This window comes from Protopterus annectens, chromosome 16.part0 (assembly GCF_019279795.1).
Source record: "Protopterus annectens isolate FY-2018-M chromosome 16.part0, PAN1.0, whole genome shotgun sequence".
Taxonomy (NCBI): domain Eukaryota; kingdom Metazoa; phylum Chordata; order Ceratodontiformes; family Protopteridae; genus Protopterus; species Protopterus annectens.
Genome location: NC_056750.1, coordinates 684414777 through 684435919, shown reverse-complemented (window position 1 = coordinate 684435919; position 21143 = coordinate 684414777). Strand labels below are relative to the sequence as shown.

General features: G+C 37.6%; 1 protein-coding gene across 3 annotated transcripts in view; it reads left to right on the top strand.

Moving 5' to 3' along the window:
* The window catches only part of LOC122790830, a 754878-nt gene that overhangs the window by 402516 nt on the left and 331219 nt on the right, over positions 1–21143 (top strand). For all 3 annotated transcript variants that reach the window (XM_044058466.1, XM_044058465.1, XM_044058467.1), the window contains one exon: positions 12526–12594. In XM_044058466.1, the coding sequence (XP_043914401.1) occupies positions 12546–12594 (49 nt within the window). In that variant the 5' untranslated portion in view covers positions 12526–12545. The remainder of the gene's footprint in view (positions 1–12525; positions 12595–21143) is intronic.

Sequence of the window (21143 nt, the reverse complement as noted above, 5' to 3'; positions counted from 1 at the left end):
CCTGCATAGTCCCTAAGGGTGTGCAAGCCATAAAACTAAAGAATAGAGAGATGACAAGATTTGATAGTACAGCAGGCATGCACCTACATTGTTTCACAGAGTTGTAATCGTCCTGATCAGTTGTTTCCCATGTTTTCCCACAGGGTGCAGTCCAACAAAAAACAGCTTGGTTCAGGCTGGAGGGAGGGGGGAGAGCTAACGATGTTCAGGTATTGAGCGAGCTGAAAGAAAAAATATATAAGCATAGGTAATGATACAGATGCACAGAAGGTTGTAGATATGGATGGAGACAATAGGAGGAGGAAAAGAGGACAATTATTAACTGTAAGCCACAACTGGGCTGAGGAGATTTGTGTGGAAACAAATTATGGATCAAGGGACAGCGGAAGTTGTGAGTTTGCAGTGCTTGAGTAGAGAAAAGGAGCATATGAGGTGCATTGCAAGGGAGAAATGTTGTTCAAAGGTAAATCTACAAGCAGAGAATTAAGGGGGGGGGGGTCAGAAAGTGCAGTTGAGAAATCAGGGCAATAGCCAAGTCAAGAAAGGGAGGGAAAAAAAAAGCCAGATTACAATTAAAAATCACACATGGTCTAACATTTTATTTTATTTATTTTTTATTTTACATTTGTTGACCGGGCTAGTCTAGCTGGATGAATTTCCATTTTCAGTAGAGGCCCGGGGAGAAAAGCTCCACAGAGTGAGATACATTCTGAGAAGAAGTAAAAATGTTTTTTTTTTTTTTTTTTTGCACACACAAATTGTTATACAAAATGTACTAACAGTACTAATAATAATGAACATCTAAGAGTTAGCAAGTAAAAACATATAAAAATAAAAATAAAAATAAAAGATAACACTCTTATGTGTAAAATACTAGTACAGGAGTTAGTTACTATAACTACTCCATACAGTTCAATTCTCAATTAACAAGTAGGGACAAAAAAAATTGATTGGATTTATATGGAAAGGAGCAAGGGTAAGGGGAAATAATGAGGATGGGAATAGAAAGGTTCTGTTGGGTAGTAATAGAGATAGACTAATCAGGTTTATGACAGGAGCAAAGCCAGTGATTTTGGAAATGCATTTTAATGTTTTGTTTGAAGAGGGGCAATGAAGTTATCTTTGTTAAGCTAGTGGGTAACAAATTCCATTTTGACCCAATAGCATTGGTAAATAGAGAGTCACCAGCATTATTATTAGACTTTGTTGAGCTTGTCAGAAGTTTGCTGGATGAGCGGAGAGAGTTGAGATTTTTATACGGGGTTATGAGTTGAGAGAGTATGGGGGTGTTATTAGGTTGGTATAGTATTTTATGGGCAATGCAGAGTTGATGGATTAAAAGATAGTTTTGAAACTCAGGCCAGCCTAGAAGTTGTAAGTTGAGGCAGTGATGAGTTCTATAGGGATTACCAGTAGCAAAAGCGGGCAATGTTATTATAGCATGCAGAAATGTAGCCACAGACAAAGCAGCGTATCACAACAATGTAGATTCAGTTTCACTTGCTTGTCCGTGTGACAGTAATTTTAAATGGGCAAGTCACAGTTAACATGTGCCTTTAAAAAAGAAAAAATTGCACAGCAAATTAACCAGCTACTGAAAGATGTAGCACTTATTTACAGGTAAATAACAGTGAGATCGCTTGGGCTAGCTTACGTCTAAGAGTTGCATCAGGCTACGCTGTGTAGAGAGTAAATTAAATAGAGAACAAGTAGCGAAGAGATTGGTAAAATTCACATAGAGCAGTAATGATCCTTTGTTACAGTAGTGTGCCAAGCCACAACAGTTGTCTTTAGTTACATCAGTATTGATAAACAGATAACAGCATTAAACAGCAGCAGTATATCCAAACAAAACTAATAAAAAAGCAGTAGGTAATGCAGGAATGTTGACAAATACTGGTTATGAAAACATACTGGCAAGCACACAACGTAGAGGGAAAGGGAGACAAGTTTGGTGGAGGGAGTAGTGATTTAAAAATGGCACCAGTCCATGCAGACTCCTAGATGTAGATCCCTGTTGGGATGGGTGGGAGGAAGGGGAAATAGACAAGATAGGTAGGGTGGGAACTGGTAATGAATATGCATGAGACAGTGCCTAGTCCGGGTGGAGGAGGCAAGTGAACAGAAAGGAAAAAAAAATCAGTTTGATTGAATTGTGAACAGGTAAGTTACAGTTGTAACAGGTAAGTTACAGTTGTAACAGGTAAGTTACAGTTGTCCAATTGTGAATGTAAAAAATATAAGTGTTGATCCCTTTAATTGTTAGTTGTATTTTGTTTTCAAACACTGCCTTTAGGTAACATGCAAGAAACAATACTTTGTCAATTGTATCCTTTCAGTTTTTCTAAAACACTGCCTTTAAGTAAAATGCAAGAAGCACCAAATAAATCGGCTTGGGGGAACTGCTAGGGTTCAGTAAGTTATTGTCTTATAAAATGCTGCCATCTGGTGGCCAAAAAAGGGGAGTTATGACTACAAATATAAGAAGCAGGAGGAGAAAAGAATGTCCCCTCGAATGTCCCTGAGAGTGTGCAAGCCACAAAACTCTAATAAAAACAGAAATGGCAAGGTTTGATAATACAGTAGGTCTGCACCTATGTTGTTTCACAGATGGGTAATCTTCCCATCAGTTGTTTCCTAGGTTTTCTCACAGGGCGCAGTCTAACAAAAAACAGCTTGGTTCAGGCTGGAGGGAGGCGGGAGAGCAAATTACGTTCTAGTACTGAGTGAGTGGCAAGCATACAACGCAGAGGAAAAAGGAGTAGCGTTCGGTGGAGGGAGTAGATTTTTAAAACATTTTTCACTGAGTACTTTGTTATTATACAATGTAAGCAATTTTAACATGAAGAGCCTTGCTGTGTATTAACTTTAACTAGTCAAATACATTGCTGCCCTATGCTGGAAAGTGGCTGTGATATTTCTACCATGCAGTATCCCTTGCAGTGTAAGGACTAATTCATTTGGCCACTGTCCCTTCTCTTGACCAGTAGATCGCTAGTTAGCTTCCTGATTTATGCATTCAGTAAATTCAAGAAAACCTGTTCATCTTTGTGCCTCTTTATTAATTGCTGTGTTCTGCCTATAAACTGACTGCTGTCTTGTAATAATTAACCCTGTAGGTGGAAATCCCACTAGGCTCCCCTATCCTACCTAGGGTTGCCACCTTTTCAAATGCCCAAAGTGGGACATTGTAGAAACGTCAGATTTTGCAGGGCAAAACATATCCACGGCAAGTACAAATGAAAGAACTTCACTTTTTTTGCCAAAATAAAAACTTATTCTTATAGCATTTGAGTTGCTTATTCTGTTTCTTATAACAATTAGGTGTTTCAGATACAAAATAACTGTTTTATGCAACAATTAAAGAAAATACAGGAAATGTTTTTGTCCTAAAATCTCAGGACATTTGCCATTTTTTCAATTTTTTTGCAGGACACAACTGCCCAAAGAGGGACTGTCCCTCACAAAGTGGGACAGGTGGTAACCCTAATCCTACCCCAATTCCCACACACCCCCTCTTACCCTACCATTAAACTTCCCACATACACATTCACCTTGTGACATCCATTCCCTAACCCTCCTCAAACAACCTTACTAGCATACAAACACTCCTGTTTGTATTTTCCCAATTCCCAACTTCCACCTAACAGTTAGCTTAATTTCCAACAACGTTTTCCCCTCCCATACTGACCTGTACCATATCCATTCATATTCAGACCCCTTCCAAACAGTGCCTATCCATTATTCTACATTTCAACTTCTGTTTCCACAAATTAAACCATCACTACATCCTATCTTAACTATATTCTCATACTGTACCTTTTCAAATCTCTCATTTTCTTACATTTGATAGACATAAGGGAAGTTAAGCAGACAACCTAACTCTTTACCTTCATAGAAAATACTTATTTCTTTCCTACCTGACTTTAACCAGGTTTCAGACTCCATCACACCACTAAATATCCAACAGCCCTGTAACATCTTGATTCATAGTTCCCCACTATGTGCCATCAGTAAAATACAGATCCCTTTACTTAATCAAGCTACTTATCAGCTTATCCTCTAGTCTTCTCTACCTATTGAACGATCACTCATCCTACTATGATTAAATAATAGTTCTCGATATCTTTCCACCTCTGTCCCAATCACATATTCATACTTTCTTTCTAAACTTTCCACACATTGCACCAAATCTGTTTAATGATTCCCCTCAACCTGAACCCAAATGTAGACTGATTGACTCCATTTTAACTCAAATCAAAATAAAATTAAGTGCAAAAATACTCCCCAAAAACAAGAATCAATAATAGTTCAGTATACTGAAATCCTCCTAAGAGAAGACATTTGCCCTAATAAGGGCCCACCTATCACAATCAGTATCAAGACAATTCATTTCCACACACTTAAGTAATGCCACAGTGATCTGTCTCCCAACCCAGTAATCTAACCTTTGCTGCCATAAATATTAGAAGCATAAAAAATAAAACCACTAAAACTGCATACCCGGATTACCCAACACAAGCCTGATATTCTTACTATAACTGAAACTTGGCTTAAATACAACATAAACTACTCTAAAATTATACCACCATTGTAATATCATCAGTAATGACTGCATAAAGAGGAAGTGTGGTGGCATTGCTTTAATGTTTTCCAACCAACTACTACATTCCCCCTAAAGAAAATCAGTACCAAAATGCAATTCAGAAAAGAGCTTATTACTTTCCTAAATATAAATAAATATATGCATTGCTGTCTTTACATCCTACTGGCAACAGTACAGCTACACTGGACGATAACCGACATTGAATATCCATTACAATTTCACAAGATAAAAATACTACTAGGTGATGTCAATATCAATTGGTTGGACTTAACCTCTAATTCCCCTGCATCTAACATGAACTTATATGATTTCACACAAATAATTAATAGTCCCACACATTATAACAAGAGATTAAATTCATTATTAGACTGGATCCCAGTACCAGACTCTCTCAGTGACCATTTTCAAAGCTATACAACAAGACATTTCACACATCCACTTAAATAGCATGTTTATAAAACAACACTCAACCTTTGCAAGTTTAACCCAGAAATATTCATCACTACCCTATCATCTATTAATTGGAACATCCTGAAAATCCCCCTTTCGATGATGCTGTAAATGAATTGAATACAACTTTCCTAAATAGCGCTACACCTCCTAGAATGAAAAAAAAAAAACTAAAAACAAATAATGCAATTTGACGATCTAAAAAGAGTAAATTGCTAATGCAGGCTAGAGAAAAATGCTTAGAAAGAATGGCAAATATGAAAAACACCATACTATCTTAAAGTCTTCAGAGAATGTTCCACAACCATACTAAAAAGTAAATAAATGAAAACAAAAATATATAACAACTTTCAGAACAGTGGCAAACACAACCCTAAAAAATTATGGTCAGCCATTAGACATTATATATTCTGGCCAAAAATTAAATCCCAACCCCTCTCCCAATAACTAACCACTCAAAACTGCAGTAGAATTCCCTTCTTGTTTCATAGATTGTATAAGTATCACCTAACCCCCTCCTTGGGACCTTAATTTTGTCTTAGAGAAGCTAACGTTTGCTCCATTTAAATGAGCTCATCCAGCTGTCTGGAGGTTCGTAACATGGAAAACTGTTATACTGGCCTCAGAGCTCCACAAGAAGAGTATCTGAGCTGCAAGCTCTTATGGTGGGTTAGCCTTATCTGCTTTTCCATAGAGAGAAAGTTTCCTTGACAACTAATCCTTTTATGCCTAAAGTGATATCAGAGTTGATTTTAAGCCAAACTGTCCATCTCCTTATGTTCTTCCCTAACCTTAGAGTGATGGAAAAAGGATGCTTCATACCATGGATGTCCACAGGCAACTCGGGTACTATCCTGACAGAACTAAATCTATCAGAACTTGATCAGTTCATTTATTCTGAAGGTAAGAATGAGAGACTGTTTGTGTGTGTGTGTGTGTGTGTGTGTGTGTGTGTGTGTGTGTGTGTGTGTGTGTGTGTGTGTGTGTGTGTGTACGTAAAATCCTTCCATACAGTTCTCTTTGACTATTAACTTTTGTTATTCCCACCACAACCAAACAATTCCAAGCAGAGTCAAAGCACATTCTACTATTTCATCTATGGCTTTTTGGAAACGGTTGGACTCTAGAAGTATTCTAGAAGCAGCAGCTTGGTCTTCTGTATATACATATATACAAAGTACTACAAGCTAGATTCCTTCTCTAAGTCTAAGTCAGACTTTGCTAGGAGCACTCTCCAAGGGCTCCTGAATTCTTCTCCTTCTGCCTCCCAAATGTAGTTAGTTCGGGTAATTTACCACATAGCTAAGTCTACTGCAGCAGTGATCAATATGATGAACATAGTGCAGTTATGCAAGTAAACTTATAACACTAGATGTTCGAATGATTACTGCTGCAGTAGTCACACCCTCCCTACATTGCCCTTTTTTTTAGTGTGTATTTGTATGCCAGGGTGTGGACATTTATTATTTGCTACTAGCAATATCCTCTCAGGTCTCGGCCTCCCTCTCCCAGTTAGCATAAAAGCTCTCAAGGGCTTGGTGCCAAAATTTGTCATTTTAGTCAGTGGAAGGTGCCCTGAAGCTTTTGAAGCTGGCCAAATGTTGTATCCTTTGCAGGATATAATCCATATATCTTAGGCTACTGCAGAGTGATCATTCGCACGTCTACTGTTATGGTAAGTTTACTTACACACCTGTACTAAGCAGTATTCTAGAATGCAAACTGTATAAGAATTAGTAACAGCCTTTCAGTTGCGCACTTTTAACTCCATATTCCCCACAACTCTCAAATTAGCTTTGCTACTCTGGCTTTTGACTGGATTGGATTGAGGATGTGTTTTCCTCATAGTTTTTTCTTTGACTGTCATACTGTAGTTATCAACTATGACTATCACTGCTGGTAGCATGGTTCATGTAGTTTTCCTGTTTGATGTCTGTGATCAACTTTGTTACAGCTTGTTTTGGAAGGGAAAGGACGAGACAGAACAGGGATTTTCTGTTTGTTGCCTTTTCTCAGCTGTTAGTGAAATTCAGTTATACTGTTTATGCAGATGAATGAAGTAGCCATGGATCAGGAACACTTTTTTAATTATTGTATTTGGTATTTTGCCATAGTCGTGACTCTGAGATTAATATATTTAACTAAGGCGGTATGGAAAAGAAAGTGTATGGAGGGCATGCCCTTTTGCAAAAAAAAAAAAAAAACACACTAAACTTTTTTGATGGTTTTAGTATGTAGTGGTTTCATTATTGTTGAATTTGATAACAAGGCATCTCCCAAAGAGTCTCAAATAGCAATTTGTGTAGTCACTCTCCTTAACATGCAGTATCCAGAGCTGTCACACCCATATATAGCCTAATTAGTACTGTATGCTGTATATGAAAGTTCAGTCACTAAGATCAGCTTACCTTACCAATTAAGTCTGGCATTGTAGTTCAGTGGACTAAAGCTATGAACTGCTAACAATCGTCTTCCTCTAGTCCAGGGTTTGCTTTCTTCCAGTATCAATATGTGTGACTCTGAGAAAGTCACTTAACCAGATAGTGTTTCCAGATCATCCTGAAAAGAGAGGTGGCTAATGGGTTTACCCCATTAGCAAATAAATAAAAAATGCATTTCTATTCCCTGACTATGAAGCTGTCTGCAACACACCTAATGGAATGCTTACTATCCCCATATAGTGTGTGAAGTTATATATGCATCATCTACATGTGTAAACTTCTATTTCTCTTGTAAAGCCATCTGAATCAAATGGCAAACATACATAAATAGAATCACTGTCATGTCCAGTTTTGCAGGGCTGCTGTAGGATCATATAGCAATAACCCACGCCTGGGTGTGGGTAATGCTGGATTTACCCATGATTGGCGTGGTTTGGTCACGAGGGCGAAGCCCGAGTGGCCAAACAAAGACAACCGTGGGTAAATCCAGCATTACCACACCCAGAAGTGGTTATTGTTATTATAATGACATTATTTAAGAAAAAAAAATACTTTTCTTAAATAATGGCATTGTATAATGCCTCCTTGCTGCCCTTCCGCAGCTGTCTGGTATACTGCGGCAGTTCTGATGTACTGTACATGCGTATGCTTACGCAGTACATCAGAGCTGTGGGCAAAAGCAATAGAGAAAGCAAGATCTCCGTTGCTTTTTACAAAGTGTCTCGCTATGTTAAAGGAGTTTAACATAGCGAGATCTTTAAAAAAAGCAACGGAGATTCTCCGTTGCTTTTTTTAAAGTTGTCTCGCTATGTTAAACCCATTTATCATAGCGAGACACCTTTAAAAAAAGCAACGGAGATAGGAAGATCTCTGTTGCTTTTTTTAAAGCTGTCTAGCTATGTTAAACTCGTTTCACATAGCGAGACAGTGTGTAAAAAGCAACAGAGATCTTGCGATATCCGTTGCCTTAAAAAAAGAGTTATACTAATGGAAAAAGTCCGGGCGACTGGACCTTTTTCCATTAATATAACTCTGATTTACAATGTGCATGCTGACCAATCAGCATGCACGTTTTAGAATATTAATGGGGGGTCATTGTATAATTGATTATAATAATCTGGTTATTTTGTAGGAACTCTGTAACATGTAGCATGCAGCATAAGACAGCTGTAATAAATGGATAATTTATTTAAAAGCTTTGCTGAGCAGACCCACAAGGTGCAAGTGATGCTATTCACAGGTGACCTAGGAACACTTATCTTGTTAATGATGTCCTCAGAGTCAAAATCTGTGCACATGGGGGCCAGAGGATTCTAACTAAAGGATATTGATTAATACTCAGTGGTGGATCACAACTTTAAGCTTCACTGTTATACATTTCTTAAAGGAATTGGCAATAGAATTGTAACACTGTGTCCAGCAATGTACACCACACACACACACACACACACACACACACACACACACACACACACACACACACACACGCACACGCACACACACTCACATGCACACACAGACACACACACACACACACACACACACACACACACACACACACACACACACACACACACACACACACACACACACACACACACACACACTCACTCACTCACAGATATTATGTCCTTAGAAGCACGTTCCTCAGTCTTAGCAGTTACACATTCAATAAGATGAGGCAGCCTGCTGGTAAGTGCTGTGGCATACATATTTCTCAAAATATCTTCAGGCAACATATGGCAGAGATGGTGAGGTGTGCAGTACTTCAGTCAACCTTGTTTCCTTATGTCTACTGAAGTTTATCAACAGCAAGCATATTATTGATGAACTTGGCAGTCATACAGTCCACCCATTACAACCCCACAATCTTGTTACTACACAAGTACTACAAAACAAACTTAAGTAAAGCCCAAGTTTGCAACATTTTTGCAGTGAGGATGTTCCCCTTGCACCCCACATCGTGAGGCACTCCCCTTATTTCTCTAGTCTCTAAATATACTACCTCTGCAGTTAGAACAGTTGGAGAAAAGGAAGAGCTATTAATTCTCTGTTCAGTGAGATGTGCAACCTCATAGATTGTGTAGTTAGACACTGGGGGTTAGTTGGCAGCACCTCACTTCATAGAAAACAGCCCATCCTGTAAAAAAAATCTATAAAAGAAAGTGCACTACTGTAAATGTTGGATGGTGGTAGGATGTCTAGCTCTGTCTCAGTGAAGTATTTGCTAAGCCACAGTAAAAGCTTTTCTGTGGACATAGTTTGTATTCATTCATTTATTTATGTATATATGTTTGCTGACTAAGAGGTCAAACTTGTCAAAGTCCATTTACAGTAGAAATTTATGGAGAAAAGGTTTAGACATATAACGTTTGGTAACAACAGACCACTAAGTAACCATAATTCACACCTTTAGGGAGTTCTGTTACTATGAAGAAAAGAGCGTATGCATAAACAGAAATTAACCAAGCATTGAAATTTATATATATATATATATATATATATATATATATATATATGTATATATATATATATATATATATATATATATATATATAAAATGCTTTCACAGTGTCAACTGTAATTTAATTTTTTGTACATCATTTGGTTTACTTGATCTAAGTAAACACAAAAGCAGTAATGTTGTATGCACGTTGTTACCATGAATCCAAATGTGAGTTCATGTCATTGATTTATATTACAACAAATGCATAAACAGCAAACCTGGTGTTTCCCTTTCTTAAATGGACTCAAATGCAAATACTCGGGCATTCACAGCTGTTGATAGGCATATAGAATACACAAAGAAAGAAATAATCATTATAAATAGTGTACGATTGATTGACAGAGAAGATTTGATTGTCAAATGCAAACCATAATAACCTTAGAACAACTAATCTGATATTATTTAGTGTTTGTGGAAAGAAAGGGACGGGATGGAAGACTAGTATGAGTGGCACGGGTAGGAAGCACAGCAAAGAAGTTGGGGGAGTCAAGAGAGTGAGGCTTCGGATAATGGGAGCAAGAATGCAAGGTGAAAGAGGAGAGAGGATGTGGGTGAATGGAGAAGAGAAATTGTGATGAGTACAAAGTTGTAATGGATAGGGGGCAAAAAGGAATGATATTAGAAACGGAAGAAATTCAATGGAAATTGAAGTATGTGCACTGAAAAAATGAGTACAACTGTGAGTATTTAGCTATGTAAACTAACTCGTTACAAGACAAATTACTGGATAGACGATACTTGATGGATAGTTTTATCTCTTATTTTAAAAAAGACTGCATATGTCCAAAAACAGAGATAGCAGGTATATATCTACTCACCATAAGAAAGTTAATGGAGCCTTCAGGATCTCTGTCCTCAGTTCCGATGCCACACTGTCACTGCATTTCATCTATCAATATGTGTCACTTCATTAGCACCATGCCTTCTACGTATGCCTATTATCTGTCTCTGTAGCTGAGTTACTTCACTTGATTCAGTCAGTGCAACTAATTGGGTGGCCAAAGTCTGGTGTTGACTTTTCTGTTGTGCTGCATGCTTTGTGAAGCCTTTGGAATTTTGGCTACATTGAGTAGAACACGCGTGTAATGCACTAACTGCAACATAGCTTTTGTTGAACATACAACTATAGAAATATTTAATGCCTCACTGATTTTATTTTAAATGAACATGCTTTATCGGGGTTTTTGAAAAAATGTGTATTTCGTATCTCATGTTCAAAGATTACCTGATTAAGTGCTGTGTTATATAGTGCATGTATGTCTTACTTTGAAGCCTTTCCAATATTTTTTATAAGGAGCTGCCACATTTTCTGTTTGGTGCGTTCTTCCAGCTCATTTTGTTTACTTATTTACTTAAACAAAGTACTCGAAAATTAATTTCTGCATTAAATGTTGACTGTTGTTTGACTAAGGGATTTTGAAATAGTGAAAACTACTGTGGGATAAAATTACTATAATGAACATTTTGCTGTGTTTTAAGTCTGCATTACTTTAGTGCCATGGAACTTAAATCTCTTTGGTTTACCTAATAAATTCAAGCCAAAATAATAATTTGTATCAACTCTGAAAAAGTGCTACAAATTTTGAAATTTGCTTACACACAGATGTTGACATAAATTCCACAGTTCTAAACCCATTACCTGCAGAATTAAGGACAAATCCAGAAATAAAGGGACAGTCAGGGACACTTTTTAAAATGTTAGTAGTATTAACCTGGAAAGTTGACAGAATAGGAGAATAAACATTAGCATGCATTTCTGAGGCAAAATAAGTCTACAACTATAATTATCATTATATTTTTTAAATGTAATCCACTACATTTTCTTCCAAAATCCTCAGTTTTAGGAAGGATAGAGTAAAATTTTGAATCAAAATCAACGATGTCCCTGAAAACTGGGGACAACTGAAAAGTATGATTCATTATGCAGCATATGGTAGTCATGTTTTCATTGTACAAAGCATTTTTCATTTATTTTAAAGAATTGCACAAGTACTGAAATGTGTTCCCATTCAGTCAAGGGACTGTGCACAGTTGTAAAATGCTTACAAAAGAGGATTTGACTTTTGTGACAAGTAAATATTATTCTTGAATTTGTGTGCTATAAATAAGTAAAAATCTGTATGATAAACCCCCAAAAAGCAAGCAATGATAAAACTCAGAATGGTGTGATAAGTACAAGACTGGTTGAAAATTATGCGGAGCTAATTTCAGTCAGCTTATCATACAACATATTTGTTGAAATTAATAACCTATGTAGACACTAATGCAAAAAATCATATCTAGTAAGTAAAGTCAAGTGTAGCGAATAGAGGAACTGCATAAAGAGAAGCCTGAAAAATATGAAAAACAGACAGAAGGGAAACACTGAAAGAGGAAAGAAAAGTGGGAGGGACAAAGTGAAGGAGATGCCGAGATCACGGAACAGAAAGAGAAGGAAGGAAGGGTGGGGAGTGAAACAAGATAAAACCTGACTAAATGCTGCCTTGAGACATTCTACCCTCACTTTTCTGTTCTTATCACAGCCTTGAAAAAACTTTAAGCCATGGATGTATTCACGAAGAAGATATCAGGACTGCACATCAAGGACACAGGTATGACCCATTCTTACAACTTCAGGGACAGATTATTTGCAAAAGTCATGTGAAATTCTGGACATGTGATATTGTGAAAACAAAAAAACAGTGAGAAAGTTTACTTTGCAAACAGTAATTGATAATCTCAACCTTTTGAAGAAATAAACAAGCAGACCCCTTTTTTGTTTTAGTGTGGTCTGTCTGCTGTGCGTGTTAACACATTTAGATGACCTGCTCCAGACCATGTGCTAATAATTCCTAGAACTTATTCCTATCAGCCAATACCTTTGCTTTTTGTAGATACCTTAGGGGTAGGGAGTAAAGCAATAGGCAGTATATTTAATAAAACACACCTAACATAAGCATGGAAGTGAATCGATGGTCTTCTTCCATTCTACCATAGCTGGAATGTTTCCCCTTGAAATTATCTACATTGTCATTCTAATACCTTTCTTTCCTCCAGGCTTTTCTTTCATTTACCCCTTTTCCTGTTTGCCTTTCTCATAAGTACTGGAATCAGTAAAAGGATTCAGTCCTAGAGCTGTATTTTGGACTGGACAGAGCATTAACACCTATGACAAAGAAAGTGCATTTAATTTTTTTTTTTTTGGTATCCTGTCATCTACCCCCACTCCACACATGCTTAGGTAATGTCTTTAAGGGAACTGCTGCTCCTTTATCTCAGAGGTCATGACACTGAAGCAGATTTGAATGACTTCACCACCTGTTTGTTTGGATGATGCTGGCACAGCAGAAAATATTTTATTCACCTGAAGAAGGCTGAAAACTTGTAGGAATGTTTTTATGTGATTCAAGACAGCCCCCTGTACCACAGACTTAACACTATAGGTAACAACATTCAGGCTGCATGGCATAGACAGACAAAGCCATGACTGTGACACAGATGACCAGGGTTTGAATAGTGGCCTAGGTAGTAGACAAAGCAGGTGGGAGTTAAGAACAAAATAATGAAGCAGTAACACCTTCCCTCCATGCAGGGGTGTCGGTTGGGGTGAGTTGTGGGTATGCGTCAAGGGGTGTACTTCCATAATCAATCCCTGGTGGTGACTGGGGATGGGAAAATGCATGCCTGCTTACAAAGAAGGCAGGGCTTCTGAGTCTTGTGTCAGTCTGTGAGAAAAGTGACTAGCACTGTACTGTCTTTTTAATACTCAGACCTAGAACCCTATTGGTCATGCAAATGAGTATTAGGGTCTAAGGAAATGCTCCTCAGATGGTTGTTTGGGTGATAAATGCTGTCAAGCTGTAATATGGAAACTGATGAGTGTAGTAATGGTCATGGTGAGGCCTCAGTGATTGTTAGGCACAAAGGAGCATACATGTACTGAGAAATAAACAGTAAGCAACAAAAGTTACATTCATGCAGACTGAGAAACCTGGTAGTGGTGAAAACACTGCTCAGACATGTCTTCATCTGACCAGGCTTATGTACTTGTATCATCTTGAAAAGGTTCAGTGTGACATTATATCTCATTTCATAAAATATCATTAAGCAGTACAGTCGGTAGTAACATGCAGTGTTAGAATGCATTTGTCCTGGCTGGAGAAACATCAGTCAAACATGTCAAGGCAAAGTATTCAAGTCAATTGAAAATGCAGGTACTCAAAGAAGAAAAGTGCCAAAATCCTGTCTCACGTACAGCCTGAAGTGCTCATGAGTGAGGTACTTTCTTTGTCACAGTGATGATTCCCTGGTTTACTGAAATGTCCAGCCTTTCATTATTTATCTATAGCTGGCAGCCATATGAGAAACACCCAAGCCATGTACAAAGTGTGACCACACCTCTTTTTTGAATGTTACTGGATTATCTCAGTATGGTCAGTGAAGTACAGTCCATTCTGACAAGGATTAGTGCAATAATCTCATTTTGAAAACAGTTGATAAAGTGTGCCTCATGCTTAGGTGAGAATATCTGATTGTGAACACAAGGAAGATAGTTATTGTTTTGACATCATGAGACACACACAACCGTGGGCATAGCCACACAGACAATGTAGTACAGGGTGTACAGCTACATTTTAGGGATATATATATATATATATATATATATATATATATATATATATATATATATATATATATATATATATGGTTCTACCTGACATAAACGAAACCCCAAAACACCGACAATGCAATCACCGAAACCACATAACCGACAGTGCAAAAACACGAAACCCCACATGCCCGACAACGAAATAACCGACGGTACACAAACACGAAACCTCATACACTGCACACACCACAATCACAACAATCAACAAACAAAACACATTCCCTGTCCAAAAACCACACACACAACACAAGCACACCAAAATCCCTACAAACCCACACTAAACCTCACATACACAACTACCTACAACCCTAACCCAAACCCTAACCCTAAGGTCCGTCACTACCGCATACTCAACTAACTCGCACCCTAACCCTAACTCACTTAAACCGCCCCTAACCCAAACACTATCACTACCGCACACTTACCTGACCCGCTCCCTAACCCTAACTCACTTAACCCGCCCCTAACCCAAACACAATCACTACCGCACACTTACCTGACCCGCTCCCTAACCCTAACTCACTTAACCCGCCCCTAACCCAAACACAATCACTACCACACACTTACCTAACCCGCGCACTGACCCTAACTCACTTAACCCACCCCTATCCCCACAGACCGTCAATATCCACACTTACCTTACTCGCACCCTAACGTCCGTCACTACCGCATACTTACACAGCTTTTTCCCATGTCGACATCCTCGGCGTCGGTGTTTTCATCCGTCGCGTCGGTCTTCTGAATTTTCGATCTTCTGGGGCTCGCGATTCGCTTGTCGATGTTCTGGCATGTCGACTAACTCAGGTAGAACCATATATATATATATATATATATATATATATATATATATATATATATATATATATATATATAGTTTTAACAACATTGCACAAAAAAGTCTCCCTTTGAAACATACAAAGGAAATTATAGGTTACCAATGAACTGTGTCAAGTGTGATATATACTTGGTATATTACCAGCCAATCAATTAATGGCTTCATCTTTAATTCCATAATTAATATTTCTCTCTCTCTCTCTCTCTATATATATATATATATATATATATATATACATATATGTGTGTGTGTGTGTGTGTGTGTGTGTGTGTATATGAGAATTCACTTTATATTCTCGAAATACTGAAATGTCGAACTTCAGTATCTCGAGGCTATAAAGTCAAAACTTAACAAGAACGAAAATTCAGAAGCGCGAAAGTCAAAATCTCACATACCAGAGTTTTTGAATTAGCACTTCTGCTGTCCACAAACACACACTTTCCTCCCCCCAAACGCACACACACACACACACACACACACACACACACACACACACACACTCACACACACACGCACACAAGCTCTGTACTATATAAAAGCAGGGGGGCAAGCCCCCCTGCACCCCTCATGAGGGGGCTGCACCCCCCAACCCCCCTATTTAAATATTCTAACTCTGAGGTCGCACTACATGCAAAAGCACACAAAACACCACCACACAAGCTACATTCTCCTCACGCACACACATCACAGCAACAAAACATACTAACACACAACACATCCCTTACCAAAAACCCTTAACACATCAACACTTACCTGAATCCATAACCACAGTGAAACACCAGAAGCACTAATTCAAAACCTCAGGTATGCGAGGTTTTGAATTTCGCTCTTCTAAGGTTTTGCTCTTTTCAGGATTCCACTTTATGGGCTTGAAATACTATATTTCAGTATTTCGAGCTTCTAAAGTGAATCCATATATATATCTATATATATATATATATATATCTATATATATATATATATATATATATATATATATATATATATGGGTCTACGTCAAATGAGTGAAAGCTCATTTGAATGAAACCCATATAACCGAGACCACATTACCGAAATCCCAAAATACTGACACCTCACATGAATGAAACACAAAAGCACAAGGTATTACTCGGAGGGTTTTGTGCATGCCCACTTATGGGGACCACCATCCAGATTTACTAGCATGATGGCAGGAGATTAATCTTGATACAAATTATAAATATATGCATTTATTGATTGATTATTTTCAACCTGAGGAGCAATGCCTCACAAAGACTGTTGAGAGGTATCAGCTGGAGATGGAAAGTAAATGTCCGCATGAGAGTTGTCTTCTCAAATTAGACTCGGTGTATTGCGCTGTTAGCGTGTATGATACAAAACTTAAACAAATCAAAATCAAAAAACTACAAAGGGATTTTCAGAATTTTAGTAGTGGTAACATTTTTTTTGGCCCAGGACTTCATTCATTGATAAAAAACTGAATGTACAGCATAGTACTACTGCCATTGGTGATACCAGATTGGTGCATGAGTGGAACCGAGGAGATTGGGCTAGCCAATCCAATGTTGACTTCCATGAATCAGCTATAGTGCAGATGTGTGAGGCACAGCCTATAAGCTAACAAGGAGGAGGGGGGACAGCATATTACTAGCATGGAGAAGGAAGGGCAGTCCATAACCCGCTTGGAGAAGGAGGGACTAACAACTGTTGAATGGACTTCAAGAGTTGAAGCTACAACCAGTACGGGAGTTGTTTCTGGTGGCTTAGCCTCAGAAGCAAGGCCAAAAACATTATACTCACAATTGATTTTTCATCCTCTACCAGTTCCTGTGAAAAAGAAAAAGGAGAAGAAAGTAGAGACACAGGGACAGAATTACGAACGGCGTCATATGAGCAGGGAACGGAAAAGAAAGAAGATCTCAGTGTGACTGCAGGTACAACACAATTGGTTTATAACCTTTCTAATACTGTTCTTAATGATGTACAACTTCGTGTTTTGAGCAAGGGACTGAACTCTGTGCCAACTGAGTCTTAAAAGTATGGTGACCTGACCCTAGACCTAAAGCTGTTTTGTAGGAACTTACAGTTAAAAAAGATGTTTGGTGATTCTGCATCAATGAACCCTGATGTGGGATGCTTAAAGAAACCTAGTTTGTATGTCCCACCACCCAACCCAGTTATAGATACATTTATAAGAACTTGCAAAGATCAACTGAGGGATTTTATGGAACATGGTAAATGTAAACTTTTTTTAACTTAACTCCTGATGAGAGATTAGCTTTGAAGGCTCTGGCTGACAACTCAGATATAATAATATGACCTGCAAATGGGGGGGGGGGGGTGTCTAAATGGACACTGGTTTCTATATTAACAAAGTCAGAAGTATGCTTGAGTGTGATACTACTAATAAAAGACTGACTTTAAATGAAGCAAACAGTGTGATTGCATGTTAAAAATGCTCTCTTTGATTTAAAATAAAGTAACATTTTGGATGAAACAATTTTTACCTTTGTCACTGTCGATTCTCCTTTGATTCCAATATGCAAAGCCTTACCTAAAATATATAAGGACTTGTGACCCACCCCTGAGACCTATTCTATCTGGCAGGGGATGGGTCACCGAATCATGTTCATTGTGGGTTGAGTTACAGCTGAAATCAGACGTTTCTTGTGTCTCTAGGATTTTAAAGGACAGTGCACATTTTCTAACTTTGTTATATGACATAGCTTCTGGTAAAGATTTTTATGGTAATGCTGTCTTGGTGTGATACTTGATGTAAAAAATGTATTCACCATTATACCTAATAGGCATGGATTTGAAGCAGTGAAAAGGGGTCTTGTCATTTTTTGGATAAGAGTACAATTACACAGATCCTTTGTTTATTAGAATTAGTATTAGAAAATATCTTCTTATTTGAGGACCAACTTTATTGACAGACTTGGGGGGTTGCTATGGGCACCCCCTGCACAAATTTGTATGCAAATTTAGTCCTTGCCCAGTGGGAGGAGGATGTATTATTTAAAGAAGGGCATGAGTGGGAATGGTCTCTTGTTTTTATTCACGTTTTGTGGATGACGTTTTCCTGTTGTGGGAGGACACTGTAGACACCTTGAAAGAATTTGTCTCCTATTTGAAGTCAACAACTAGTTTTTTAAGGTTTTCTCTACAATACCCTTATACAGATATTGATTTTTTGGATGTCAAAATGCTATGTGATCTAAATCATGGTTTGAGCAACAAGGTATTCCAAAAAAACATGTTGGCAAAATGGTGTGTTAGCAAAAGATTGTATGCATCCGGGGTTTGTATTTAAAAACACTGTGAAGGGGCAAGCCCTTAGGACATCTAGACTCTGTACAGATGATTTGAAGCTACAGGAGGAGATGGATGGCCTTACATCTAGATTTGCCTGTAGGGCCTATCACCCTGAAGAAATAGTTGAAGGGGTTCAGGATACCCTTTGCTCTGAAAACATAGAGCTGCACCCTGGTTCTCTGCCCAAGGGAAAGGGAACAGATTGATTGGTGCTGAAGGAAGAACCAAGGGTAGGTGCCCTAGCATTGATAAGAACAAAAGTCGTGTTAATTTGTATATTAAATATAGCAGTGATGTCAAACAGATCTGTGATATAATAAGGGGGAATTGGAGAATGTTATCCTCTGATGACACACTAAGAAGAATAGAAGGGGATGCCCCGAATTTTGTATTTAAGAGAAATAATAATCTGAAACAGATTTTATGTGATAAGAATAATAAAGATAAAATTGAGTTTCCAAAAAAGGTGGGCACTTTTCCGAGCCAGCACTGTAAATCATGTTAAGTATATATATTTAGGAAGTAAGTTTACTCATCCACTTACTAACAGGGTTTATGCACCAAAGTTTTTTTGCAATATGCAACATGCAGAATGTTATATATCTTGCCCAGTGCATGTGTTCCACATCATTTTATGTAGGTAAAACCAACTGCAGGTTAAAGGATAGGGTAATTAGACACCCATTTGTTATAAGATTGCATGATGCACATAGTGCATTGTTCCAACATGTTCATAAATACCAAGGGCATTAGTTTAATTTTATGGTGTTGCAACTTGTGAGAACTAGTTTAAGAAGGGGAGAATTAGTAGGTTATATGGAGTATTGTGAAACTTTGTGAATTCTTAACCTGGGTGCTAACAGAAACCCAGGGCTCAATGGTGTTGTGCCTTTAAAGCCTGTTCTTAAGAGGCATAAACCGCATTGCTAATTGCTAGACTGACTGAGAATTGTGATTGGTTGCTTGTATTTTGAATATTGTTTTAATACTGTCTTTGTACCAGTGTTTAGCCGTGACTTATTAATATTATTTCGGGCTAAGGAAGCATATAATAGAGTTGGTATTAATAGTGTACATGCAGTACTAAGTAGTGAAGAGACTGATCAGTATGCTGTATGTCTATACAGCATATATAGCTTATAATGAAGCCAATATCTTTCCCAAAATTTAGATTGTTGCCAATGAAAACTAATGGTTTGATGTACCCATTCTCTGGCTGCATTTCCATAGTTGTCAAAGAGATGTTCAGGTTTGACTGCAAGGGTCTGGAGTTGGTTAATAGCATCATTTTAGGTATTTTTGACACAATTAATGAGAATTTTAAAACTACTGTTCTGGGATATTGAAGAACCGTTAAGTATTTTGCTGCCGCTCTATAAGGGAGGGTGCTGTGCACATTGTAGAGTCATCAGCATACTGTACCTTGATGCCATCGGTAACTGTTTTATATATGATGTAAATGAAGATATTAAAAAGTAGGAGTCTTAGGATGGCTGCCTATTTAAATGTTAGGTACAAAAAAACACTTAAAACAAACAACAAAATGGCTCTTCTCCTTTAGACTTGTTTTTGCAGGAGGGCTAAGGATGGGATTTCTATAGATACAGATTTATATAATGAACTAAAGTGTTTGATAAGTGTGGTTTCAAAATTATGAGACTTTTAATTAGGGTTGATGAACTACCATTAACCAAGTTATAGGATGAGATGTAATGTATTAATGAATCGCTGAAAAAGGATTTATTACTTGATGTCAAACATACTATATACTCTCATAATTAATAAGATTGACAGGAAGATAATAAAGACAGGAAAATGAAAAAGTTTATCAGAGATGAGAGAGAGATTATTCTAACTGTAAGGAATATCTCTTAAAAAATAAAAGAATAGTCCATAACCTAAGAGATACGCCCTAAGAAGGTGGTGGAGACACTGATGATGATATGGATTTTTTAGATCCTACCCAACCCTACTCCTGAGGGGTTCAGAGAGAATAGCCCAACATAACACACTGGAATGCCAAGAGAAAAATACGGTAACTCAGAATTATCAACAACAGTAATATTCTAAAGGGGAGGGACAGAGGTAATTTTGAAATTGGTGGACAATACAGATGCATCTGGGGTAGGGAGATTTTCTGATTTGATGAATTATATCAATTTTCTTCCCCATCTTATGAATATGACAATGATCAGATGTTAGATGAAAATTCTATTTTAGTTAATTATAATAATTTTAAGATTTTAATTATAATGATTTATTGATCAATAATAAATACTTTGACCTTTTTTTAACAAAGAGTTTACCTTCTTGCCCACAAAGAAGTTAGAGTTAGGTAAAGTTTTTTGTTATTTAAATAAGTA